Genomic DNA, 26760 nt, shown 5'->3' on the forward strand with positions numbered 1-26760 from the left:
CCCTCAGGGGAAGCGCGCACACCCGTGGATCCGTGCCGGGCTGAGGAGAAGCGCGCACCTTCGCGGCTCTGTGCTGGGCTCTCAGGAGAAGCGCGCACACCCGCGGCTCCGTGCCGGGCTCTCAGAGGAGAAACGCGCACCTCCGCGGCTCCGTGCCGGGATCTCTGAGGAGAAGCGCGCACACCTCCGCGGCTCCGTGCCGGGCTCTCAGGAGAAGCGCGCACAGCCGCGGCTCCGTGCCGGGATCTCTGAGGAGAAGCGCGCACCTCCGCGGCTCTGTGCCGGGCTCTCAGGAGATGCGCGCACAGCCGCGGCTCTGTGCCGGGATCTCTGAGGGGAAGCGCGCACAGCCGCGGATCCGTGCCGGGATCTCTCAGGAGAAGCGCGCACAGCCGCGGCTCTGTGCCGGGCTCTCTGAGGAGAAGCGCGCACACCCGCGCACCTCCCCGCCTCTCCGCGCGCAGTGACGGTTCCTCCGGTAACGGCCACCGCGCGCCCCGCCTCGCCGCTGGATGCGCGTGCGCCGACGGAGAGGGAGCGGAGCGCGCGTGCGCGGCAGGATCGGCGTTGGCGGCGGCGGAGCCGGGGAGGGGAAGAGGCGGCGGCGGCGGAGCGGGTGGGGATGGCGAAGCACACGGTGTCGTCGGCCCGGTTCCGTCGGGTGGATGTGGACGAGTACGACGAGAACAAGTTCGTGGACGAGGAGGAAGGAGGCGATGGGCAAGCGGGGCCCGATGAAGGCGAGGTGGACTCCTGCCTGCGGCAATATCCTTCCGCCAGACGGGCGGGGAATAGTCCCGCGGGGAGCGGCGGGGCGGGAGGGTGCGGGGGGCAGCGAGGGGAGGTGCGGTCCGTGGGGCTGCGTTTTATGGGAATATCCGTGCCTGGTGAGGGAAAGGGCTGACCCGGCTGTGTCCGAGCAGGAGAGCGGAAAGGGTGTGGGAGGGGAGGGCCCGGGGCTTCCCGGGAGAGGCAGCGCCCGCTTCCTCCCGCTGCCTGGGGTCTGGGGGTGCCCTATGGATGTTTGGGGGGTGTGGGAATTACCTGTGGCGGAAAGGTGAGCGCCCTGTGCCCGGTCCCTCAGCCCCCTGACCCGCCTGGCTCTGGAGAAGCTTTTCCTGGTGCCGGGTCCTGGCAGCTGTGGTGCGGAGCTGTTCTTCAGGGCTGTAAATGGCCGAAGTGATGGAGAATAATTTACTTGGATTCTCATTCAGCAAAGGACTTAAGGAGTATTCTCCAAAACGCTTCTGGTTGGTGCTGCTGCTTCCTCAAATGCCCTGGTAATGGTTGCCCTACACTGCAGCCTCCTGAGGGAATCGTGGCATCCCCTGATCCCTAAGGATTTCCAGTTATGCAAATGCCAGCTCCAAGGATCACTGTCCTGGGGCTGGTTCTGCTGCTTTCCAGACACTTGGTGTGTGGTCCTTGACTCTCTGGCACAGGGAACATGATGGCTGCACTACAGGCAGCTCTGAAGAACCCTCCTATCAACACAAAGAACCAGGCTGTGAAGGTGAAGTAGTAATTAATTCACTCACGAGTTACTCCTTAAAAACCTTTTCGTGCTTCTCTAATCCCTACCCCACCAGCCCTGCCAGAGGGACTTTGAGGAAGCCAAGGAAACTGGGTTTAAGGTATTCCCCAGTGTCAAAATATTCATGACCTCAAAAATACTGTAGTTCAGGTGTCATCTCTCCCTGTATCTTTAACTCAGTGCTAGATGTGTCTTTGCCTACCTTGTGCCTTGGTTGTAGGTTGGGTGCCCTGGCTCATCCCACACCTCTCCAGGTGCCTGTGCCTGATCCAGACCTGGCAGCACCATGTGGATGGAAGTGGCATCATTTGATCAAGGAACTACTCAGCTCTGAGTAATGAATCTCTGCTTGCACAGCTAAACAGGGAACCTACAAAAAAGGAAGGACTGGTTATCACAGCCAATGAAAAATTAAGCTATTAAAATGCCAGGAAACAAAAGTGCTCCCCCCCTCTGGCAGAATAAACTCCCCAGAATAAAGCTTGAATGGCTCATGATTTTGGCAGTGAGAGGAACAGGCAGATAGGATGTGAAATTGCCTGAGCCTGCAGCAATTTTCTCTGCCTTTTCCTGGGATTTTCACAGGGTTTTGAGATCCAGCTGGTGTTTGTTACAACCAGTGTTTTATTAAAGATTGAACAGAATTGTCCTCATCTAATGACTTGTTTCCATTAGATCCATATTGATCTACTCAAGAATACACTTTGAATGCAGTGGAACTGGAGAGAACAGAGTGACTGAATTTTAATGTTTGGCTTCATTTTTAAGTGATCTCTTGGAACTTTTATGTTTTTACTTCCAGTTCCTCTTGTGAGCCAAGCAGCTATGGGACATTAAAGAATACTAACATCCAGAGTTTCTGAAAAAGGAAGCTCATTGGCTTATTTGTATAAATGAATTATTCAAAAGTCCAACATACCCGAGCCCTTTTTATTTCATTCCTCCCTCAGTTAGGGTTGGATGAACAGGAAGAGATGCTTTTTGCTGACTACATGGCTAATCTGCTGCTCTCATCATGCCATACACATCCTGGGCCTGAAATGACATCCAGATCAACCTGAATATGTGGGCTGGGACAGAAGTTGACTATTAAAAACGTGTGGCTTCCAGCAATTGCCTCTTCCAGGCTGGCAGTGGCATTTCCATGGAATGTTATAGTTGTATCTAATGGCACAGTACAGAAGCATTGAAAAGGCAGTGGTGACAAGAGAGGTCAGTCAGTTTTTATAATTCTTTTGTAACTTGCCAGCCCACAAAACTTATTTAGCCACAATCTCATTTAGTAGGTAGAGAATTGCAAACACAAGCAGAGGCAGAAAACCTAGAGCAGGACAAAGGCTCTTTTACTCTGTTCAGCATTGGGAAGGCATCTGTTGCATGTCAAGATCAAAAGCTCTTCTCACAAACTGCCTTAATGAAGCATATTTTTAAATTGCTAAAGAAAAAAAAAATCTGGTTTTCTTAGTTGGAGAGATGAGTAATAATTGAACTCACCTTGCATGAGAATTAATTCCCTCTGCCTTCCTTATTTCTTGCCAGGATCGTGCAGAAAGTATTGTCCTGAAGGTCCTCATCTCTTTCAAAGCCAATGACATTGAGAAGGCTGTGCAGTCACTGGACAAGAATGGTGTTGATCTGCTGATGAAATACATCTACAAAGGCTTTGAAAGCCCCTCTGACAACAGCAGCACTGTGCTGCTGCAGTGGCATGAGAAGGTCTGTTTGTAGAGCACACTCACCTGGATTATCTGTGGGAGGAGGTTCTTGGGTCTGAGGTATCTCACTTAGCAGCAAAACTGAAATGTGTTTGATGCTGGGAGGAGAATATGGGCCTGGAAGCTCTCATGTGCCTCCTTCTGGTCCTTGGGTAAAGAATCTCTAGTCAATATTTGGTTTTTACATCAGATTGAGGAAACCAGAATGGCTCAGTCCAGTGATCCAAGGAGAGGGAAGTAGAATTTCCTTTCTGGAGAGAAGCAAGACTTGCAAGTTGGTTATACAGGGAAATAAAAGCACCCTTAGTGCCAGCCTTTCACTCTTAATGTGAAGGGTGAGGAGATGTTCATTTGAAATACAGTTGGGAAACATTTCCACTCAGTAGCTACCTCAAGGTGGTCTTAATTGCTGTCTTAATTGCTGTGTTTCTCTCCTCAGGCCCTGGCTGCTGGAGGAGTAGGGTCCATTGTCCGTGTTCTGACTGCCAGGAAGACAGTTTAAGTCCAGCAGTGAGTGGGTTGTCTGCCAGCCAGCTGTGGGGAATGCTTGTGCAAAACACAACTACCAAATGCCCTGGCTGCCCCATGGACAGTGCCTGTCTCTCAGCTTGCCTTCTCTCTCTGCTTTTTTCATACCTGAAAAATAATGCATATCATGATTTCTTTTCAAATTCTGGAAAATGATGAAGGTGCAATTTTCTTTCTAGCAGGAATATTTGGTACTTGTGAACATTTCAAGTGACACATATGGTGACATACACAGCTTCATGTTTAGGATGACTTGCATTTGTGTATAATCATGGCAGATTTGGACCTGCCATTCTGAGCAAATACTGAGGGACACAGGTCAGTGTCTGAATTCTTTTCACTAGCCAAGCAGTGTTTTGATGTGAGATCTGTATTTGGGAAGTGAGGCAGCTATTAATACAGGTTATTGGACCATGTTTCCTTTGTTCAACCTCTGAACCTACACCAAGAATAGGACAGAAAACAAAAGCTCCCTTCTGACCCCCATTAGCATTCCAGAGAGTCAAATATTTCATTCCTTAATCTCACATCTTCCATTCTGTTCTGGTTCCTTGTGACTGGTCAAATGCTGAGTCTGCAAGGGGATGAAATTATCTGTCATGCAGACCATTTAAAGAATTTAAAAGGCTGATGGTCCATTTACACCAGAGCTCAGCTAAATGAGCTCTGTTTTGGGGAGCAGAGATCCTGAAGAGAAGAAAAAGCAGCTTTCACACACCAAATTATTTTTCAGCCACTTGAAAGGGATTTGATTTTGTAAAGCACAACAAAGTGGCTGCCTGGTGTCATCTGAAACACACACCAAACCTGCAAAGCTCCTCTGTGTTCTAGATCCATAGGGTCTTAAATGATACCAGATTGTTCACACTGATGTTGCATTATGTGTTTGCTAGAATTGGCTCAAAAAATAAAAAGGAGTAATTTAAAAATAATTAGGAAAGCCCAGGGCATTCCAGAACACAGATCACTGTTGGTTTAGGGCCAGGACTGAAATACTCATGTTTTACATTCACCATTTTACTGCAGCTCAGTTGTGTAACTGCTGAGGAACTTGAGAAATCTTTGCTGGTTTTTGATATCTGTTTTGGGTTTTTTTTTTTTTTTTTTAATAATAATGAAGACTAAACAATAAATTGTCACTGAATATTTACTTGCTGTCTGAACTACTTTCATCAGGCTGTTGTTCAAGGGTGGACAAGAATAAAAAAGCAAGCCCTAAAACTTCTCCCTTCCATTATTTTTCTTGACAGATTTACTTTCTTGCAGTTATTTGTAATACATAATAACAATCCACAGCTTCATCCAGCTAGAAAATCTGGGATTACTTGGGAGGGATATTTAAAGATCCTTTTCAAACCAGAGATTTCTCTGCCTATGCTAAAACTGTAACCAGAGAGTGAGATTCTCTCAACCACTGATGTGAGATGTTTTTTCAAGAACAAGAGGAAGAAAAGCCTAATGATTTAGTAAGGTGTTTGTGTGAAGCAACATTCCCAATTCCATACTCAGGGTTCTGTGTGTCTCTGCCTGCCCAGCTCCCAAAGATTAATCATTTAATGTTGTTTTTAATAATAATTCAGACACAGACATAGCCCTGGGTGTGACCTATGGGTGGGATGACTCTACACCATCACTAATGATATATTAATGCCTCCCCTCACCAACTCCCTTCCAGGGGGCACAGTGCCCCTGTCCTCAGGGCCTCAACACCCACAGGAAACAGGGTGGTTTACCCACAACCATTTGGTACCTTCCCTTCCTAGGATGCTTTTTTTCCTCTTCATTTCTTCTTCAGGACACAGGCAGAGCAGAAGGCACTGGGTGAGCACAGCACAAGAGTTGACCTTGCTGCAGAGACCACAGAAAACATCCAGGGTTTGACCATATGTACAGCACATGGTTCACCAGCTTCAGCCACCTGCAGCAAGGGTTCTATCCTTAAAATCCTCTCAGAGACTGTGTTTGGCTTCTCTGTTTTCCTCTGTTAGTCTAAACTTGGTTAAGAGACCAAAAAATCCTCAATTAAAAAAAAATGCTGTAGTCCCAGGTAGGGGAAAAGTCTTTTCCAAAACTATTGATGTTCATAGCATGCCAGCTTACCTCTGGGTGCTATTAGGAAAAGGAAGGCAACAAGAGCAGCAATCCTAGAGGTTCTCCTGTGTCCCCTCATGCTGGGCTGGGATGAAGACATTTACATTAAACATGTACATTTACATTAAACATGTTCATTGCCATTTGCACCAATCCACTTACAGAGGGGCAGCAGTGCAAGGTGTGCAGGAAGGCATCTCTGTTAACTGGACGACAGGAAGCTAAAAAAGATAAATTAGTTTTTTAAAATTGCCCTTTTCCTCCAATTCTTGCCTTGCTCCATGTCATGGATCATACAAATATCACAATATCCTAAACAGCACCTGGAGTCTGGATTCTTTTCTTCCCCTTACACATGAGCTGCCACTGGCTGAGCAAATCCAGAACAACATCAAATCCTTGGGCATCCCAGGATGTGGAACTGCTGCCCCAGTGCTACAGCAGAGATGTTAAAAACCTGTTGTGCTGTATCAGGAATTAAAAGATGAAACAGAGAAAGATGGGCAGGGAAGAAATAAAAAAAAAAATCCCTAAACAAGTTAATTTTGCAAAATTCATTTCCCTTCCTAATATGAGAAGGAAACCTCCAGTGAAAAACCCTTTATATGCAGAGTGGGTTGAGTTGAAGGGGAGTGGGATTTGCAGAGCTCTGGTAGGAAGGCTCAGAGCTTCTGGGGGGCATTTGTAACCCTCCCCTCCCTGCCTTTGGCCAGGGCATGTGGCAATGTGTAAGTCACATCCTGCTGTTGTAACAGCTTTGAGAAGCATCTCCTGCTGCCCAGAGCCTCTGTCCTGCCAAGTCCTGGGTTCTGAGTCAGCTGTCACTGGGCCAAAGAGTTCCTGCAGCTCCTGCCTTGCTCCCTGACACCATTTAGGGAGAGAGCAAAAAAATAAAAAATAAAAAAATCAGGTCCTGTGCAGAGAGAGCACTCAGACCTCCCTTCCAGGCTGGGCACTCTCCTCCACTCCTGCATTACAGAGCTCCCAAACAAGGTTTTTCCTCCTCCTTAATGTTTTCTAATTCCCCAAATAATTTTTTTTTAAATCTCTTTTTTTGATGAGAAACGTGTGCATATTGTTGCTATACCAACTGGGGTATTTCTGTGTGTTTCCTACCCAACTCTTGGTCATCTGAGTTTGTGCTGGATTCCAGGAATCTCCCACAGGAGGTGTCACCATCTCTGCTACTCACTTCCTCTTGGACTTTATCACAGGACTATTAAATCAACTTGAAAAGAGAAAGGGGAACAGAAGACACAGTAAGCAGGGTGTGTTTATCACAGCTTTGAAACTCCTTGAATGTTACATTAAAAATAACCATGTAGAGGGACAGCTGCTGTGAATGATTGCTGTGCTTGCATCTTTCAGATACCATCTTCCCATGAAATGAAGGAGAAAAAACCCCAAACACTCACCACAGGTGATTTTGCATCCTTCTCCAGCTCCCTTTGTAGCAATTTTGAGAACCTGACCCATTCAGGATCAATTCAGATAATTAAATGAGCAGAAAATTATCCCTCCCATAAAGTTAAATATTTGGTTGTAAGATGGGGTCTCCCATGCCCCACAGGAATGAGAAAAGGCACCTCAGGGGGATATTTTCCTACACCTACCCCTCTCCTTCAGCATCACTTCAGCTGGTTGCTTTTCCCTCTGATTTTCTGGAGGTCAAGGGGTCCCCTCTGTGCTCCTGTAGGAAGCCCACAGGAGCTGTCTAAGAGATCCCTGCCAACAGTGCCCAGAGTGCATCCCCCTGATGCTCCAGAGACAAGTTCCATCCCATTAGCCATCAAAAACCTTGGCAGAAATGATGTTGGGCTGAGCATGAGCTACCACTGCTGCCAGGGCTCATCCTCATGCCCCCTCAGCAGTGGGAATTCCTCAGTGGGATAAAGGAAAAGATTTCCCAGGGCTGAATTTCACCTCCCCTCCTGGGTGAGCAGGCAAGCAGCCCTGGCCCAGTGGCAAGGAGATGCCTGCAGGAACCATCTCCATCAAGGACCAAACTTCAGAAGGCACAAGGGGCTCAGCTGCTCCACTTGCCCCATGGCTTTGCAACCCAAAATGTGTCCTGTTCTACCACCCAGCTGGCAAAATCTGTGGCTGGTCATGAAAAACCTGGAGAAGCAAAACTCAAGGAGTGGCTCCCAGAGAGGACCTGGTGCTTGACCCAGCTTGGTGGGGAAACCTGCTCAGAGGAACAGCCCCCATCCCACTTCCCCTTCCTGGGGCCATCTTTCAGTGATGCTGGTGAGGCCACTTCCTGCCACGTTTGTGACACAGGCATCAAAAGTGTAAGGAAGAGGAAGCCAGAGAGAGGCCACACAAGGAAGGACAAAGAGAGGGGCAAGAGCCAGAAGGCATCCCAGGACCTCCCTGCACCATGTCCCTAGTGGAGACGATCCAGCTGTGGCAAGAAGGGGTGTGTGCAGCAGACAGGAAGGATTGGGGACAGGCTCTGGAAGCCTTCACAGCTGTCCAGAACCCAGCTGCTAAAATCTGCTTTAACATTGGCTGTGTCCATCTTGTCCTGGGGAAGCTGGCTGAGGCAGAGGAGGTAAGGGACAGGGGCACTGCCAGATGGATGGGCATGGTGGGGAAGGAAGGAGCTGGGGGCTGCTGTCTCACTAAGAGGATTTGGGGGCTTTTCAAGCTGGTAAAAAGCATGGCACCCTTGGGCTGTTCCTGCTGAACCCGTTTGCCCACTGAAGCCCCCAGTTTGCTGCTCACCCTCTCTCTCTCTGAGGGGTGACCACAGAGGTACTGAGCTACCAAGCAAGCAGGGGCAGATCAGGAAACCATTTTGGTTGGAAAAGACCTCTAAGATCATCAAGTCCAACCATTAACCCAGCACTGCCAAGGCCACCACTAAACCACATCCCTCAGCACCACATCTACGTGGCTTTTCAATCCCTCCAGAGATGGTGACTCCATCACTGCCCTGGGCAGCCTGTGCCAGGGCCTGACAACCCTTTGAGTGAAGAAATTGTTCCTAATATCCAGTTTGAACGCCCCCTGGCTCAGCTTGGGGACAACTCAAGTTGAAGAGTTGGTTCAACTCTTGTCTTTTTAGCTGGGAGAAGAGACCAACCCCCCTGGCTCCAACCTCCTTTCAGGGAGTTGTAGAGAGTTGATGAGGTCTCTCCTTAACCTCCTTTTCTCCAGTTCCCTCAGACACTGATGGTTCCAGCTCAAAAAAAATGAGGATCCTGGTACAGGTTTCACCATCCCAGTCCAGTGCTGCAGGGAGTCATTGCCCAGTCAGTGCCCAGCTTGGCTAAAGCAGGAGAGGTCTAACTGCTCCACAACCTCAATTCTTTAAGATTCTTACCTTCTCACCCTCTTCTTGCCACCCTCCCATCTCTGTGCAGGCTTTCACCAGGAGCATTGGCTGTGACAAACACCTGGCAGTGGCTTATTTCCAGCGGGGGACAGTGTTTTACTGGAGGCAGAAGTGAGTGGGAGGCTTTAATCTTCTGGCTTTGCCACCTGTGGAGATGCCAAACTTCAGCTGAGGAGGGGCTGATGCCCCAGGGGCCAAAAATCACAAAGCCTCAAGGTAAAGCAGAGGCTCCATCAGCACCACAGTCTTGGAGCATCACTCCCTGGGTGCCTCAAAAATCACTGCAAGGGGTTAGGAGAGACTCAGCTAAATACAGACAAGTTTAAGTAGAGATTCAAGAGGCTGACTGCAGGCAGATTGCCACCAAGAGGCTGTGACACCCTTGTCCTCTGCTTCACAGCCATGAGAAGGCACTCAATGATTTCGAAGAGGCCCTGGCCCAGCTGAGAGGCAACCAACTCATTGACTACAAGATTCTGGGGCTGCGGTACAGACTCTTTGCTTGTGAGGTGAGCAAGACCTGGCTGGCAGGTTTCATCCTGAGAGGCTGTTCACCACCTCAAAAAAAAAAAAAATTAGGGAAAGGACAGTCAAGGTCCTCTCCTTCTCCTATAGGAGAGGCTTGCAAGAAAGCAAGCAAGTGCATGATGCCCCCACTGGGCTGCCCATTCCTGGCAGGGATCCCCCAGCTCTCAAATTTGGTTTCCTTACTCCTATCCCTTTGGTAGATTCTCTGCAACATTGCCCTGGTGTATGCTGCAATGGAGGACTGGAAAAAAGCTGAGGAATACCTGACCATGGCTGTGAGCATGAAGAGTGAGCCCCAGCACAACAAGATTGACAGGGCCATGGAAGCCATCCTGGTAAGGAGGAGCAGGAATCACAGCCACTGTCTGTCCTTGCTCACTGCAGGAAGGGGGGAGAAGGGGGGAGAAGGGGGAGAAGGGGGAGAAGGGGGGAGAAGGGGGGAGAAGGGGGGAGAAGGGGGAGAAGGGGGGAGAAGGGGGAGAAGGGGGGAGAAGGGGGAGAAGGGGGGAGAAGGGGGGAGAAGGGGGGAGAAGGGGGAGAAGGGGGGAGAAGGGGGGAGAAGGGGGGAGAAGGGGGGAGAAGGGGGGAGAAGGGGGGAGAAGGGGGGAGAAGGGGGAGAAGGGGGGAGAAGGGGGAGAAGGGGGGAGAAGGGGGAGAAGGGGGGAGAAGGGGGGAGAAGGGGGGAGAAGGGGGGAGAAGGGGGGAGAAGGGGGGAGAAGGGGGGAGAAGGGGGGAGAAGGGGGGAGAAGGGGGGAGAAGGGAAAATCCCAGTGACAGAGAAACTGCCTTTTAGCTACAGTATTAGTAGAAAAATGCAGTGGGGTGAGCAAAATGTGACAGGTCAGGTTAAATAGACCATGTCAGGGCTGGGGTTGGGCTGTGACATTTTGACTTTGTGGAGTGAGACCTTAATTAAGCTCAGAGGCAGGAGGAAGGGGACATGAAGCAGTCCCAGCTCTCACCTCTGAAGAGTGCTACGACTTCTCTGTGCTCCAGAAGCAGAAGCTCTGTGAGCTGGTGGCCATTCCTGCTGGGAAGCTGTTCAGACCAAATGAAAAGCAAGTGGCTCAGCTGGAGAAGAAGGACTATCTGGGGAAGGCTATGGTAAGAAAGGAAGATCTGGGGGTTCATTCCTGCTGCCTGCTGGGCAACCTGAGATAAGGAGTGGTCTGTGCCTTCCTTGGGGATCTCCCCAGGCATGGAGGGATGATTTGGGGGGGTCTCAGGGGAGCTAAAAGCATTTTTCTGCAGAGTATGGCTACCCAACTTTGTGCCACTGATCATAACCCTCTGAGCTCTGGGGCTTTAACTTGAGCCAAAATTTTTTCAGGGGGAAAAAGAGAAGCTATTTAAAAACTGATGCCTAAAAATGACCTCCAGTTCTTCCCCTGCTCCATTTGAAAGGGACTTTTCAGCTCAGCTAAGCAAGCAGGCTTTTCTCCCACAAGTCCCCCAAATCCAAGCACTGGGATATCAGCCTCTGGAAAGTGACCCATTGGTTGTGCAAGCTCTGGGGAACAGGGAATCCCCAGAAACTTGCACACAAATATTTATAAACTTCCTAAATAATACTTCAAGTTGGAAAGCAGCTACTAGAGGAGGTAAAGGCTCCAGTTGGCCATCCTGACTCTGATTAAAATACAAAGGGAAACTTTTAGCTTATAATGACTCCAACTGCAGAAATGTTGGAGCCAAGACCTGAGACCTTGGCACAGTTGAGTTTTGGTGCCACAAGCAATCAGTCTGTAGCCAAAGATGCATAACCTAAAATCACAGCCCCTCTTGAACCCAAAGTGTCCTAAAAGTGCCTGCCGTGGCCCACAGCAAAGGAAGAAGGTGAAGAGATGTCTGAGAGAGGTTTATGAGCACCAAGTCACTGTCTGTCTGTCTGTCCTTGGCACTAGGTGGTGGCATCTGTGGTAGACAAGGACAATTTTTCAGGATTTGCTCCACTCCAACCCCAGGTAAGGCACCAGTGATCAACAACCTCCTCAAGAAAGGTCCAGGATGGGGATGGGTTCAGTCCCACAGCTCACCAAGGGCTCTGGCTCCTGGTAGGCAGCAAAAAGCAGCAGCAGCACCATGAACCTTCCACTGGGGCTGCAGAGAGGAGGTGGATGCTGCCTGCACATCTCAGCTGCTTTCTCCAGCACAAACCCCCCTGTGGCTGTTGTTGAGGATAAGGCAGTCCCCTGAAAAGCAAAGTGGTTGCCTGGTGGCCCCCCCTGGAAGATTGGGTTAATTGTTCATCACTGGGTTAATTGTTCATCACTGGCTCAATCTGCCTAAGCTTGAGCAGAGCAACAAGAGCAGTTCTGCTTTCATCCTCCTAGTTTATCCTCCTACTGTCAGAGTGGTTCCAAAGAGTGTTTATCAATATGGTGACAGGTGTTTTATATATATAAATATAAATATATAGATATATAAGCCCTTTGTGCTTTCCATGCCACTATCCTGATGATGTAGCAGCATCTTTCCATCTCTAAAAGGGTTTTTCCTGCAGCCTTTTGAGAGAATATGGGGAAGTGGAGCTGCTGCAGCCTACAGCACCATTCCACAAGATGAAACACACACATTCTCACCACAGCCAAGTGTTGACACCTCACTGCAAGAGTCAGGCTTAGCTCAAGGAGCTCCTTCAGAGGGTTGATAAAATCCAGAGGCTTTAAATGAGGAGAATCTGTGAAGCACTGCAATGGCAGCTGAGGATTTTACAGGCATGATAAGACACAGGGAAGCACATCTCAGTGCTTAAACTGACCTCAAATTCCTGAAGGCAGCTCTCTGCAAGCTGAAAAATCATCAATAAATCCAAGATTGTGCCCTGAAAACCAGACACTGGGGAAAGAACTTGGGAACTGCTTGTTTGGAGGAGCAAAACCAGTCATATTCCTCAGGGCACTTAAAACAGCTGGGTTATGCATCAGGCTGGCAAAGAGGAAAACTTCTATCATCCAGCTGCAGAACCAGAAAAAAAAAAAAATAATTCCTTTAGGTTTAAATTATCTGACCTGACACCAGCAAAGGCTGCAGGTCACTGCTGCAAAGCAACCAGAATCTCCCCAATTCCTGGTGATTTTTCTTTTTGTCTTGGCAGTCCTCTGGTCCTCCACCCAGGCCCAAGACCCCCGAAATCCTCAGGTGAGTTGGGGGAAAGAGGGGCTGGGCTATCTCAGCTCCATCCCATCCTGGCCCATCACAGCTGAGTTGCCAGGTGGCATCCAAAACTGGGAAGGGATGGAGGGAGGGCAGGGAAAGGATTATAGAGGCAGAGCTCTGGGCTTCCCCTATCAAGTAAAACAGGGATGTTACCCACCCCCTCCTGAGCCAAGTGCTGCTCCCACCCTCACCCAGGGCCCTGGAGGGGCAGCCACACCGTGTCCTCTATGAGTTCATCCCTGAGACTGCTGAGGAGCTTCAGGTTCTCCCAGGAAACATTGTCTTTGTCCTGAAGAAAGAGAAAGACAACTGGGCCACTGTGATGTTCAATGGAAAGGTATCAGGGGGAGGGGGACAGTGGGGGGGGATACTGGGAAGTGCTTGCAGAGGTTAAAACCCAACCTGCAGCAACTCATCTGCAAGCCTCAGGGACTCTCCTGGTTTTAGGAGAGTGCAAGAACAAGCTCAGCTGTGTCCTCCAGCAGCAAGCTGCTTCCTTGCCAAGCAATCCCCACTCATCTCTGCTTCCCCTGCAGAAAGGGATTGTACCCTGCAACTTCCTTGAGCCTGTGGAGCTCCAGAACAAACTGCACATCCAGGTGAGGAGGGGGTGGTGGAGGGGGTGTCCTGGGGAGGGCAGATCCCCAAACATTCACCCACCACCTCTTCTGGGTTTTCAAGCAGGACCTCCACCTGCAACACCCTCCCTCTCTCTCATAATGCTGGGGTTGGTTCTTCTGGCTCATGGTCACCTTAAGATGAGCTCAGAGCTGCAAAAGTCAGTGCCCAGCTCCCTCAGGAAGGGTAGGATTGACAGCATTACCTTTCTCCTGTTGGCACAGGAAGAAATCCCTCTTGAAGCCAAGATCCCAGAGCCAACCAGTTCCACTGTCCTGGAGAAGCTGCAGAAGCCAGCACCAGGTCAGTGAGGATGGGAAAATCCCAGGCAGCAGGTTTGAGACGGGATTCTCATGGCCACGTCCTCACCCTTTGAGACCAGGAGCAGAGCTCATCTCTGTCTCATTCCCAAGACCATTTGCAGTCCAGGAGATAAAGCAGGAGGCAGAGATGGCAGCTCCAGGGCTGAGGACAGCAGAGAAAAGAGCACACAGGGCCCTGAGGAAAGCAAATTCCTCTTAATTAGCACAGCAACTAATGGGGAAAAAAAAAACCTTGGGGATAGAAATGGGGCAAGTGACCCAGCTTGTCCATACATCTCAAGAGCCAAATAATTTCAAAGAGCATTTTTATGGCACCAAAACCTATCCAAAGCAGCTTTAGGCTCCCAAGGCTCTGCACTTGGGAGCAGAGTAAGAACAGTCCTGTCACAGCCCTGACAAAACACAGAACAGATCCGTGTGATGGGACTTCAAACCTGCATCCAATCACCCTACCTGGGGGTATGAACTCCAGTGAAGGACAAGAATTGCCTCCAGTTTTCAGTGTGGACTTGAGGAGAGCAGAAGGGCAAGGACACTAAAACCAGAGACTCATATTTTTTGTTTTTTTAGTTGTTTTTTTTTTAAACCCACTCAGCAAAGTCATCTAAAGCTTTTGTCCTTATAGGAGGGAAAGCACAGAGCCCAAACCTCTGCTTGGTGGTTACAGCTAAATCTTGGAGATAAATCCCATCCCAGCTCATGCTGCCCCCCCACAAAACATCACAAAACATTGATGGGGTGTCAAGGAGATCCAAATGCAGCTTTAGGCCCAGAGCAGCAATGCTGACACCATCCCTTGTGCTATGCCAACTCTTTTTCTCTCCACAGACCACACTCCTGCTCCTGCAACACAACTGAGCCAAGTGACCCAGGTAACACCCCCTGGATGTGGATCCCAAAGCCCCCTGGATGAGGATCCCAAAGGCCATGTTACAAACCCTGATTTCTGGCACACTGAAAGGTGCTGACAGGCCCAGCAAACACCATGGCCCTGGAAGTGTTTCAGGTTTTCATCATCCAGGAGCTTCCCCAAAACAGAACCAAGGCCTAAAGGCCATCAAGACCCAACTGGGAGACTCAGGCTCCTGCAGATCTGCTCCCCAGCCTTGGCTGGCAGCAGAGCCCCAGTACAACTCAGGTGGCATTTGAGAAGGAAAAAAAATAGGAGTTTGGGTGTAACACCCCCAACTTCTGGGCAGGGCATCAGGAGGCCACAGTGGGGAGAGAGATGGGAAACCATGACAATCCCAACTCAAAAATTAAGAATGAGGGGGTTGAAGGGTTGATAGACCTCAAATTTGGTCACCAAAAGCCCTGCCTGGATTGTTAAATGCCTCATCTACTCCTGTGCCAACCAGCCACACATCCAACCATTGCTTGGGTGGCACTGAGCTGCCCCAAGGGAAGTGCCAAAGGCTGGATGGAGCAGCAGACATCTCCCTGACCTGCAGACACACGATGCCCTGCAGCCCAAATCTGACTCAGGCAACCATTCCCAGGTTTCCAGTCCCTCCCTGCCCTCAACCAAGCCACACAAGCTCTCACATCCAATTTGCTACCCACAGGAGGCTGCAGCAGCCACCTCCAGCCCTCACATCCTCAAGGTGCATTACAAATACACAGTAGCCCTGCAGGTTGAGCCAGATCTCTCCTACACAGAGCTCCTGGACCTGGTTTGCAAGAAGCTGGAGCTCCAGCCTGAGCACACCAAGCTGAGGTGAGACATTGCCTGCTGGCAGGAGCAGGAGCTGTGTTTTCAGGGCTCTCACACTTACCCTGTGTATCCTTGGCACCCCCAGGTACAAACCTACAGAGAGCCAAGAGCTGGTGGCTCTGAACACTGAGGACCTGAAGGCAGCCTGGAGGCAGAGCAAGGATTACTGTCTGACAGTCTGGTGTGATAGCACAGAGGTCAGTGACAGCAAACAGGCACCTAAGCAGAGGTTGCTTTTGATTTCCTTGCTGTGAGTGCAGGCTTGGGGCTTACAAAGCCAGCCAGAGACCTAGTGGAAGGCAGAGGAGCAAAAGAAGGAGGAGAAGCAGAGCTTAGAATCACAACACTACAGAATCCTTTTGGTTGGAAAAGACCTTTAAGATCATCAAGTCCAACCCAGCACTGCCAAGGCCACCACTAAACCACATCCCTCAGCACCTCATCCACATGGCTTTTCAGTGATGGTGATTCCACCACCCTGTGCCAGGGCCTGAAGAAATTGCTCCCAGTATCCAATCTAAACCTCCCCTGGCACAACTTGAGGCCATTTCCTCTTGTTTTATCACTTCTCACTGGGAAGCAGAGACCCACCTTGCAGAGAGTTGTAGAGAGCAACAAGGTCTCCCCTTCAGCCTCATTTTTTTTCCAGGCTAAACAATCCCAGGTCCTTCAGATGCTCCTTGTTAGCCTTGTTCTCCAAGAGAACCTGTACCCTGGCACAGAGGAGTAGAAGACAAAAAGTGTCCTCACCAGCTTATTTCCTGCCCTAGGGAAAGGGGTTTTTACCAGAAGAGCTGCTGCAGGACACAGCACCAGAGGAGAGGGCAGCAACCCATGTCACAGCTCTGTACAATTATGAAGCCACTCAGCCTGAAGACCTGGAATTCCAGGCAGGAGATGTGATCCTGGTTTTATCCAAAGGTAATGGTGCTTTCAGGGACTTCCCAGCTTTGGGGAGAGTGTGGGACTGACCCCAAGGTGCCCAGTGCTGTCCTTGTGGTTTCTCAGCATCTGCCAAGTGAGGCCAAAAGCTCTCAGGTTATTTGGTCAGCTGTGGGTTTTGTGTTCTTTGGTGGCACCTACAAGCATCCCAAGGAACTCTGATCTCTTTTCCTGAGCTCTCCTGTCCTCCCAAGCAAACTGCTTCATGCTGGGAACCTGCAGAGCATCAGCTCGTCTCAGGCAGCCTGAGAGCAAATACCTCCTCCTGGAAGTTGCAGTTTGACACTTTGAGATAGAAAAATCATCTGCTTGGATTTCTGCCAGAGGGCACTCGAGAAAACTGGCACTGTGTGAGGTTAGAGATGCATGAGGTGGCAGGTGGAATCCAGGGAAAAGGACAAGGATGCATCCAAGAGCTGCTTTCCTTCACCCTGCTAAAAGCTGGGACACTGAGCTTCCAGTTCTAAGATTCCTGGGGCAAATTTGCTCCTTCCCTATAAAGAACAACAACAAATACAAGTATCCAACCTACTGAGGGATTTCAGCTGCTGCTGTGCACACTCCTGATGAAGGGGAGTTTGCAGCTTTCTAGTGAAGTCCCAGGAGCCACAAGACAAACAGGACCCAACATCTGCAAGATTGCTTCCCCTGAGTGCCTTCTGCCCCTACAACAGCCCCATACACTGCCCCCAGCTTTCCCACAGCCTTCTCACTCACAGATCCATGTTACACATCCTTCCTCCCCCCTATTTCCATCACACCCCTGTTCCCACCACCCCATTCCTCAAAGTTTAAGAGTTTTTTTTTAGCTTTATGGATCACATGTTACTTTTTTCAAGGGGATGCCTCACTTTGGCCACTGCCCCATGCCTTAAGTTGGGGCTAAATCTCAGCAAAATCTTGTACCTGGTTTCAAGGTTGGATCCATTCCAGCCCATGCCAAACAGGGAGGAGGATCAGGTTAGTGTGCTCCAGCAAAAGCTGCAAGTGAACTCACAATGAGTGAAGAATTAGGTATATCCCCTGCACAGGGCATCTGTGTCCCTCCTGAGCTGAGCCTGAGGGAAGCCAAAACATCAGAAACTGCTTTAAAAAAGCAGGGGGAAAAAAAAGCAGGGGGAAAAAAAGCAGGGGGAAAAAAAGCAGGGGGAAAAAAAGCAGGGGGAAAAAAAGCAGGGGGAAAAAAAGCAGGGGGAAAAAAAGCAGGGGGAAAAAAAGCAGGGGGAAAAAAAGCAGGGGGAAAAAAGCAGGAAAAAAAAAGCAGGAAAAAAAAAGCAGGAAAAAAAAAGCAGGAAAAAAAAGCAGGAAAAAAAAAAGCAGGAAAAAACCCCACAATTTTACCAATTTTACCTTTCAGTGAATGAAGACTGGTTGGAAGGGCAGTGCCAAGGGAAGATTGGCATCTTCCCATCTGCTTTTGTTCAAAACTCTAAGACTGAAGAGCAGCAGATGTGACTTCAGAGGAGCTTAAAGTTGTAGACATGGAAAGAAATCAAGAATTCAACTTAACTGCAATTAAGGAGTTTCCATATAAATCACTATTGGAAAATGGACTTAAAATTCTGTTGTATTAAAAGCTTTCTTTTCTATTTCCCCTTTTACATTGTTGTCTAAACAAGGTGATGATTAAAAACTTGCTAATTGTCTTTCTCTTTAGGAATATATTGAGTTCTAAAAACTGCTCACCAAGAGTTCTGCTGGCAACAGCTCTGTCCCACTTATGCTTTCCTTGGCAAACCTTTTCTACTGAAAATCCAGCAGCTGGGAAAAAAAAAACCAGGAGAAGGTATTTCCATTGCTTTTACAGCTCTGCAGACAGAGCCAGAAAAGGACCTGGAAGTCAGGAAGCTGCAGACTGGGAAGAGCTGAACTTCCCAACAGCATTTACATCCTAAAAAAATTCCTGCCAATGCCAACAAGTTAAAAACCAGATGCTCTGCAGCCTTGCTCCAATTGATAATTCACATCAGAGCTATTCACCAACAAATAAAATATACACAGGTTTCACCTTTGGGAGCCACACCTTAAAGCTTTCTCTTAGCAGTCAGAGGAGCCAATAAGTTAGAAAAACCCTCTGAAGATCACACAGTAGCACAGACATCACTTCTGAAGCCTACACAAGTTGGATTCCCCCTTCTGCATCCAAAAACTTGTCCCCCTCTGGCACTACTTTCACACCATTCCACCTTTCCTGGCTTCTGACAGCTGCTGGCAGCATTCTGGCATTTTATAATTATAGACTCATGGAATCACAGAATGGGTTGAGTTGGAAGGGACTTTAAAGATCAACATCAGTTCCAACCCCCCTGGGCAAGGACACATCCCACTGGACCAGGATGCTCCATCCAACCTCTCCTTGAACACTTCCACTCATCTGTGCTGCCTCATCCTCAGAACACACAAGCTGTAACCACAACCATCCATCCACAACCTTTGTTTCCCCACACTCCCAATAATTACATCTCATTTGTTTATAAAGGAACTTGTTCTGAAGATCATTGTTTAAAAAAAAAAAAAAAAGTATCTTGTGGTTTTCTTTGACACAGCTGGAAATATGCTGTTCAGAAACCAGCTGCAAACATCCAACATCCTGATTTACAGAGAGGTCAAGGGCAGAAGGCTCCATCTTCTACACCTCCCATTGCTTGTGCTCTGCCAAGCTCAAGTATTCCAGCCTGCAAGTGAGGGAGAGCTTTTCACACTGCTGACCTCCCAGACTTTTGGTTCAGTAGGTGAAATACATTGCACAAAACCACAATTGAATTATCTGCACTGAGCCCAAGCCAGAATCTCCAATTTATATTCTCTTCCAAATAGAAAAAAAAAAAGATTAAAAATCAACTTCAAACCTTCTTCTGACTTCTCCAGAACTGGAGAACAAGTTTTCAAAGCCTGCAGCCAAGTTACACAGGAAATAAACAGGACACACAGACCTGGATGGAGAGAACATGGTTTAATTAAAGGCAAAGCTGATTTCAGCAGCTGCAGTTCTTGCACAGACAGACAAAAAACACAAAAAAGCTTACGACACAAACTAGTTTCTGTTTGGGGGGCCCCCTCCCTTGCTTCCCCCAGCATGTCAGAGGGTGGGAGGGGAGTCCCAGCCCAGAGTTGGAGACGTTCCCAAGGCAGGATGCTCATGCACAAGTGGAAGGGTGCAGCTGGGACCCTGGCACTGCCGGGACTTGGTTAGCTTGTCTGGGGTGCAAGAGCCAAGGGAGGGTTCAAACACTGGAATGTGGCAGCTGCTGGAGGGCACAGCGTGAGAGACAAACTGGGAGGGCTAAGGGGGAAGCACAGAGGGGCTTGGTTCATCTTGCCACTGGATGGGAAAGTCACTCGTTGGACTTTGGAAAGGAAACAAGAGCATTGAAATGCAACAAAGAACAGTGATGTTGCTAAAGGATGATGGGGGAGCTGCTCCTACCCCTGGAGGGGGGCTCAGCTCTCTTCCATCTTCCCTTTTTGCATTCCTTAGGGCTGCCCAGGCTCCAGTGTCACTTCAGCTCCTGCGTGTGCTTTGCTCTGCAGCTGACCTCCAGCTCCAGAGATCCTAAATCATCACACAAAACCCTACTGCTAAACACAGCAAATGGACGTTGAGATTGTTTCTGTAGTAACTTCCCTGGGAAAAACTAACAAAACTGCTGTCCTTTTCTTTAACAAGGCTTCCAGTCTTCCTTCCCCCTAATAAATAGCAAACAAAACCTTACCCTTTTCCCTTCTGCACTTTTTCATCTATGAACAGCACTACTCTTTTCTTCCATGTGCTGTGACACACCAATGTCCACAGGTGCTTCCAATTTCATTCTGGAACTTAAAAGTTTGGGGCTGCAGCTGGGGGTGCTGGGGGAGGGGGGTGGCAGTGGTTTTGCAGAGTGGCTCCATGCCCCAGGAGGGTGCAGGCACTCCCCACTGCCCAGGCCAACTGTTGGCTTTACCCAGTCCTTCTGGACCCCTGATTCTTTTCTATGTGATGTTGCATGTCAGTAATGACACTAATAGCATCCAGTGAAGATGAAAGGATGGAGAAAGAAAAAAAACAAAACAAAACCAAAACAAACAAAACCCACTGAAAGCTTTCTACCTGCCTATTAAAATGAGTCAGGCTGTGAATGCACAGACTAGCCTGACCTGTGTGGGGCTAGCCACTAGGCTACAGTAAAATGTACAGAAATCAAACATTTAATTTAAAACCCCATAGCAGTTAACTTGCTTGTCCAGCAGAGTGCTGCCATGCCCCATGTCACCCATTATAGCTCAAACACCTACTGAGAGAGCATTTCACATGGGAGTCTCTAACCCACTCAACAGACTGGCCAAAACCTTCAGGTGCAAGGTGAAGTGGTGCCAAGTGCCAGACTCTCCTTCATGAAACTCCTTCGCTAGCCCAGGATTATCAAGCCTCACCCTGCCACGAGCCACCTCTGGCTGGAGCAGCAGCTGGGGCTCTGGTTGCTACACACTGACTATGATGTACATCTGTGTACAGAAGAACTCAGTCTGATCTTACTACTGAGCTGGTAAGAAAGATGTTTTAGGAGGAGTTTCGACTACATTCTCAGTCAGCGAAGCAATCATTAACCGATTCCTATTTTATCTCCCCAAAAAGAGAGGAACAGGATTGAGAAGTCCTCATTGGCTTCTCCCATCTGCCCTTGGTTCTCAGCTTTTTTTTGCTTCCCATGTGGCTGGGGACATGCACAATGGAGAAGGTGAGAGGCGGTGGTATCGGTTACTGAGTGAGACAAGCAGCAGTTCCCCTCTCCCTCCAGAGGGCCTGGGGATGGGAGAGTTCCTGAAGTTTTTCTTGCACTGCAGACTTTGTTTTTTTTTTTGTGCACGCTCAGTGGGTCGGTGGAGCACTTACGCCCTCCTGATAACAAAGAACAGAAGAGAGGGCTGCCACCTGCACAGGACTGTGTGGGCCAGTCCTGCAAACCCAACATGCCATGTTTATGGAGCCTCTGTGAAGGTTGCCACCTCTGTCTCAATGCGGCGGATTCATGGTGCCGTGCCCACGTTGCTGCTTCTGCTTCTGCTGCATTAACAGCTGCTCCAGGGCTGAAGGTCCAGGGTGCATCATGGAACTGGACCAGATGGACTAAAAACAAACAGCCAACACTAGCACCTCCTGGCATGACACAGCCCCCTCTCCCACCCCTCTCACTGATGAGAAAGTTTTCTGTATTCTCGCTTTATCACTCACACCTGGCCTATCATGAAAGTTTTCCAGACTTCAAAGGTGCCCTTTTAAAAAGAGGCTCCCAGGAAGAAGCTTCTCCTCCTCCTCCTCGTCCTTGTTACCATAAAAATTCATCCCACCTTAATGATTACTAATTTTAGGACTAATCAAAGCAAATGTTATCATTTCTTCCAGTTCTGCCAGCTTGGTCTTGTTCCACAAAATATTCTAGAACAGCAAGAACTGGCAAACTGTGACATCTTCCAGTGCCAGTCACACCTCCCACGCTGCCTACACAAGTGAATCTGCAGGAAAAACCTTTCTGACTGACCTCTTTGACTCTTGCAATAGGCTAAACCCCATCACTGGATCTTCTGGCCCTGCAGACAAGAACCCAGTTCAGCCCAACATACCTTCAGGCTCTCCATGAGCACAGCAGAGGAGTCCTCAATAGCAGAGGGACCTTGGGCTGCCCAAGTGCCACTGGGAGCACTGGTCTGATGCCAGCTGCTCTCCGAAGATGAGGATGTCACTGGGAGATAGTCCAGACCAAACCCTCCCATTGCTAAAACAGGAAAAAGTCAAGTTCAAAGGAACATTGCAAAAGAGTCATGAAAAAACCCAAAAACTGGCTCCATGCAACCCAGCACTTGCCTGGCTTATCCGTTTTCCAGCGGTCTGCAACTCTTCTGTCTCTGTTGTCCAGAGTCCCAATAGGTCCAAAGTTGGAAAAGGGAACAGAGTTGTGGTTATGGGTTGGAGGGGAGCTTGGCAAGCTGCTGGGGTTGGAGGAGTGAGGAGACTGGCTGGCTGGTGTTGAGTGATCTGGTGATTACAAGGCAAGAGAAAAAAAACAGGTCAACAGAAAAGGGATGTGCCTCCCAATTTTTAATTTCTCAGTGCTGCTAAGAATTCTGCCAGCAGTTTTCTCCAGGTCTGAAGGGCAGTTTTTAATCTCTCCATTACATGAGAGTAATGCTTAAGTTCTGAGTGAAATTTTTTTGTGCTATAGAAGAATGGAATGATTGTTTTAATGCACACACACACTTCCCATAAAACAAAAAAACCAGGAAACTTCAAGAGGAATGGCCAAAGCTAGTTTTCCCTGTGTTTCTTGAAGAACTTGGCTCAAAATGGGAAAAAAAAATTCTTGTCATGCTTGACAAGCCAATAAACCAAAGGCATTAGACCTTGAAGAGATTTAAAGTTCACAACTTGAACTCTCAAGTCAGTGAATATTTTACACCCCTAAGTTTTAAAGCAACTCAGACCAGAATCCAAAACTGAGCAAAAAAGGAGATTGAGCATGGAAAATCCTATCTGAGGCAGGAAAGAACAATGCTTGGAGGCAGTCCAGCAGAGCAGGATGGCAGGAAACTATGAGACCTCGAATGAGGATGTGAAGGGAAAGAAAGCTGAAACCATGCAAGCCATAAATCCTGCCCACCTAAAAGCACTGCCCAGCTCCTTCCTTTGTACCCACAGCAGTGATTCTTGGGGGGTTACAAAAATCTCAGTGTACAGATGTTAAAAAATCTCTGGTACAGATGTTAAAGTCCACCTGGTTGGTGGGCTCTGCTAATCATTCCCCCTTTCATGCTGTTCTGGATTTTTTTTAGTGAGACTAAACTCATGTTTTATGCCCTTAAAGTAAATACTAAGGGAAAAACTGGTTTGCTTTTTGGCTACTTAACAACAAAAACCACCAAAAAATCCTACTCATGTTTTGCTCCATACTCCTCAGTTTTAAGTTTTCTTTTTCTTTCTACTATCTACACTATGAAATTCATGAAAAGAAGTAACACAAAGTACACAGATGTTTGACTTAAAGCCCTACTCCCAAATTCTTTTTAGGAATCTACCTTATGCTTATTAGGAATCTACCTTAGAGAGATGTCAGGATTTGACACACACAATTATTACCCTGCTCAATTACCTAAATTAAAATCCAGGCTCTCACACTGTATTAAATTACAGAATGCCTTTGTATTTCTGAAATATCAGATATATTTCTAAGAAGTCTTCCTAGTATTTCTAAGCAAAACAAACCTTCAGACACCTTTTCAAACAAAGTTTTTCATTCCTAGTTACATTTAACTTTCAGGAGGCCCAGAATTAACTCAAACCCTTTTATATCTTTTGACACAAGCAAAAGGATTACCTGAGCTGGCTGGAAGGGATGGAGACCACGGAGTCCCTTCAAAGAGAGAATACAGTGAAGTCTCCTGATGGGCAACTGAAGGGGTGACTTCTGGTTTTGTGCTGGTATTCATGTTTTTCCCATAAACCTCATTGAACATGCTGTTATTTGGATATCTTTCCTGGGGGGGAAAAAAAAAAAAAAGATGCAATATCTAAACATGTACTTCAAACACTGAGAATTACAGATCAGAATATTTTCCTAATTTATTTTCACACCTCAACCCCCTCCTCCTTGATAATTTTATTTACCATGAAGTCCATTTCAGCCTAGAAAAGAGGAGGCTCCAAGGTGACCTTACAGCAACTTTCCAATATCTGAAAGGGGCCTACAAGGAAGCTGGGGTAGGGCTCTTGACAGGGGTGTGTAGTGAAAGGACAAGGGGAAATCCTTTAAAACTCAAAGACAAAGCTCAAAGAGGGGAGATTTAGGGTAGATATTATGAAAAAATTCTTTCCTGTGAGGCTGGTGAGACACTGGAAGAGGTTTCCCAAGGAAGTTGTGGCTGTCTCTTCCCTAGAGGTGTTCAAGGCCAGGTTCATGGAGCCTTAAGCAAGCTGATGTAGTGGGAGGCATCCCTGCCCATGGTTGGAACTGCTTCAAGGTCCCTTCCAACCCAACCCATTCTATGATTCTATGATCATACTGTGAATAAGGACAGATTTCTCCTGGGTGGTCTGCAAAGCCTTCACCAAATTCACATTCCCAGCATCCACAAAAACTGGATTTAGACACTGCTCAGTTCTTTGGAAGAGAACAGGCAATCCATTGCTCAGGAACTGTGTTCTACTGAGAGCCCATGAATACAGCAGGATTCTACAGTCAGACTGCAGAACTACAGCTAGGATGAATTAGGTGTGAAAACAACTGATAAAGGCAAAGATAATCTCACTGATTATGAAGTTAGGCATATGGATTTCTTTCTGGTTTCCCACTGCCTGGAACTAAAGGATATTACCATATTTCTGCCCCATGACTTAGTTTAATGCTGCAGGCTCTGGTCCTCACTTACCTGATTAAGAGAAAAGCCACTGAGGGACAGGAAAGATGATGACTGAGACATCAGTTCTGATGGTTTTTCCAACAGGGACTTCTGAAGAAACCAAAAGGGGAAAAAGAGCAGGAGGAAAGCACACGATAAGAAACTGCCAAGTTTGGTGACATTTAAAGGTTTTGGTCACACTTAAAACCTTTGTTGCATTTTAGCTTCAGCACCTTGGAGGACTGGGGAAGCAAACTAACAAATACAGGAGATCAGTAGTGTCAATACTATGACAAATTAGTGTGTCTGAAACAAGCCTATTTAGGGAAGAAATTGGGTAAGTTAATCATCTGTGCATGAAACAAAACAAAATGAAGCCTCAGCTGGTAGACAAGGAACATCACCAAATTCAGATGATGTCCAGGATCTGAGCCACAGGCTTAATGAAACCTGGGCATGATTCACAAAGAAAGCTGTAGCCTTGTTCCAAATAACAGCCTTCCTGCAGTCACATCAGCTCAGCATATTGTGTTTTTTGGAATTAGTTGTTCAAACAACAAAAACATGAACTAGCATCCCTCTCTCTTTAACATGGTCTCAATATTTGGAATGGCTTTGCTTTTATCCTCTAAACTTCAGACAAACAGGCTCATTTTCTTGTCAAGAGGTTCCTAACTTGTCACTTTGAAAATCTAACAGCTCATTATGTTGAAAGCATAGTCTAAAAGGCAGACAAAATCCACATTTTTCACATCCACACAGCTGGCAAAGAGAAGAACTTCCTTCCATTTGTCAGCAGACATCAACTCTAAGAGCTTCAAAGAAAACTGCTGAGGAAGCAGCTATTAGTTCCTTCACAAAGATATCTAAAATGAGACAGAAATGGGTATCTATTTTGCTACTGGTTCCTTGGGATAGTATGTAAAATATGTAAAAGGAGGAATTGACTTTGAACCAGAGATTTTGAGGAGAGTCACAAATAACTCTTCTTTGTTACTGCTGCAAATCTGAAATAATCTTTAATGAATATGCTTGCAGCCATCCTAGAAAGGCACACTGCATCTTTAGAGGCAATTTACAAATTCAGCAGCTCTGAGATGCTCCAGCTATTGAACTAGGAAGGTTTTAATTCACAAATGTAGACAGAAGTCACTCTCAGCCTATCAAAAATGACTATTTGTACAGGAAACACTGATTATTTAGCCAGCTGCTTACAATTTTTTCCCACACTCATCCTGCCTTTTACAATCTCTTCAGCATTCAGTAGGGCAGCTTCCTCCCTGTCTTTCTGTAATTTTCATATGTAGATTATAACAAGCCCCACTTCTGATGACTTCCCAGAGTTGAATCTGTGCTCCCCTTACTGCTGAGCCCATCCAACTGCAGAAAACTCGAGTGCATTAAAGGATGCACAAGCATCTCTCCCAAGGACTGAACTTTTAAGAAAACCCCACTCAGTGATTTCTGAACAAATCAGGAGCCCTGGCTTCAACCTGAGGGCTTTACTGTGGGCCTACAGCTGGTCTGAGCTCTTGCAGGAAGCTTAGCTCAAGGGTGAGGCAGGGAAGGAGAGAGGAGGGATGGGGGAGAGGAAGGAATTTCACATTTCTTATCATTTCAGAGAAGAGAGAGATGCCAGTTAAGAGTGAGAAGGAGCAGAATTACATCAAATACATACAAAGAGGCTTCGTCCAGGAAGAGAGGCGAGAGGCCCCAGCAGAGCTGGGTAAAGATCAGGAGGATTAGAGAAAATCAGCTCTTCCTCCTCCTCCAAGGCAGCCAGACTCTTTAACAGGTCCGGAGGAAGCAGAGGGGAGCTCTTGGGGTCCTAGTGACAGAAATGAGCACAGTGAGACAACAGAAGGCAGAAAAGAGAACAGCAAGAGAGGGCAAGGAGA

The 26760-nt window shown here is 47.8% G+C and overlaps 3 protein-coding genes across 6 annotated transcripts in view; 2 read left to right on the forward strand and 1 right to left on the reverse strand.

The window, feature by feature from the left end:
- Positions 1-513: 513 nt before the first annotated feature.
- On the forward strand, positions 514-4927 carry ARPC5 (actin related protein 2/3 complex subunit 5). Its single transcript, XM_030455467.1, has 4 exons — positions 514-765; positions 1441-1513; positions 3074-3250; positions 3689-4927. The coding sequence occupies exons 1-4, from the start codon at positions 623-625 to the stop codon at positions 3749-3751; spliced, it is 456 nt and encodes a 151-aa protein (XP_030311327.1). The 5' UTR covers positions 514-622; the 3' UTR covers positions 3752-4927.
- Positions 4928-8197: 3270 nt separating this feature from the next.
- On the forward strand, positions 8198-18074 carry NCF2 (neutrophil cytosolic factor 2). Of its 2 annotated transcripts, none has more exons than XM_030455244.1 (15): positions 8198-8425; positions 9240-9322; positions 9612-9720; positions 9940-10074; positions 10736-10843; positions 11644-11703; positions 12837-12880; positions 13094-13235; positions 13435-13497; positions 13741-13819; positions 14668-14711; positions 15405-15556; positions 15639-15750; positions 16324-16474; positions 17853-18074. In XM_030455244.1, the coding sequence occupies exons 1-15, from the start codon at positions 8252-8254 to the stop codon at positions 17948-17950; spliced, it is 1554 nt and encodes a 517-aa protein (XP_030311104.1). In that variant the 5' UTR covers positions 8198-8251; the 3' UTR covers positions 17951-18074. The 2 variants fall into 2 exon arrangements, with proteins under 2 accessions (XP_030311104.1, XP_030311105.1); XM_030455245.1 differs by having other exon boundaries at positions 10739-10843.
- Positions 18075-19433: 1359 nt separating this feature from the next.
- SMG7 (SMG7 nonsense mediated mRNA decay factor) overlaps positions 19434-26760 on the reverse strand; it is a 52060-nt gene continuing 44733 nt past the window's right edge. For 2 of the 3 annotated variants that reach the window (XM_030455018.1, XM_030455019.1), the window contains exons 18-23: positions 26541-26690; positions 24893-24973; positions 23842-24001; positions 22335-22505; positions 22094-22245; positions 19434-21599 (exon numbers count right to left, since the gene is read on the reverse strand). In XM_030455018.1, coding sequence (XP_030310878.1) covers positions 21486-21599; positions 22094-22245; positions 22335-22505; positions 23842-24001; positions 24893-24973; positions 26541-26690 — 828 coding nt within the window. In that variant the 3' untranslated portion in view covers positions 19434-21485. The remainder of the gene's footprint in view (positions 21600-22093; positions 22246-22334; positions 22506-23841; positions 24002-24892; positions 24974-26540; positions 26691-26760) is intronic. The other variant, XM_030455021.1, reaches the window with a different exon arrangement.

The sequence above is a fragment of the Calypte anna genome, chromosome 8, assembly GCF_003957555.1.
Source record: "Calypte anna isolate BGI_N300 chromosome 8, bCalAnn1_v1.p, whole genome shotgun sequence".
Taxonomy (NCBI): domain Eukaryota; kingdom Metazoa; phylum Chordata; class Aves; order Apodiformes; family Trochilidae; genus Calypte; species Calypte anna.

Coding starts and splice junctions, on each gene's coding strand:
- ARPC5 (XM_030455467.1), top strand. CDS start 623: ATGGCGAAGCACACGGTGTCGTCGGCCCGGTTCCGTCGGGTGGATGTG. Junction 766..1,440: donor GTGGACTCCTGCCTGCGGCA/ATATCCTTCCGC, acceptor ACTCTCTGGCAC/AGGGAACATGATGGCTGCAC. Junction 3,251..3,688: donor TGCTGCAGTGGCATGAGAAG/GTCTGTTTGTAG, acceptor TTCTCTCCTCAG/GCCCTGGCTGCTGGAGGAGT.
- NCF2 (XM_030455244.1), top strand. CDS start 8,252: ATGTCCCTAGTGGAGACGATCCAGCTGTGGCAAGAAGGGGTGTGTGCA. Junction 8,426..9,239: donor AGCTGGCTGAGGCAGAGGAG/GTAAGGGACAGG, acceptor ATCTCTGTGCAG/GCTTTCACCAGGAGCATTGG. Junction 13,236..13,434: donor CTGTGATGTTCAATGGAAAG/GTATCAGGGGGA, acceptor CTTCCCCTGCAG/AAAGGGATTGTACCCTGCAA.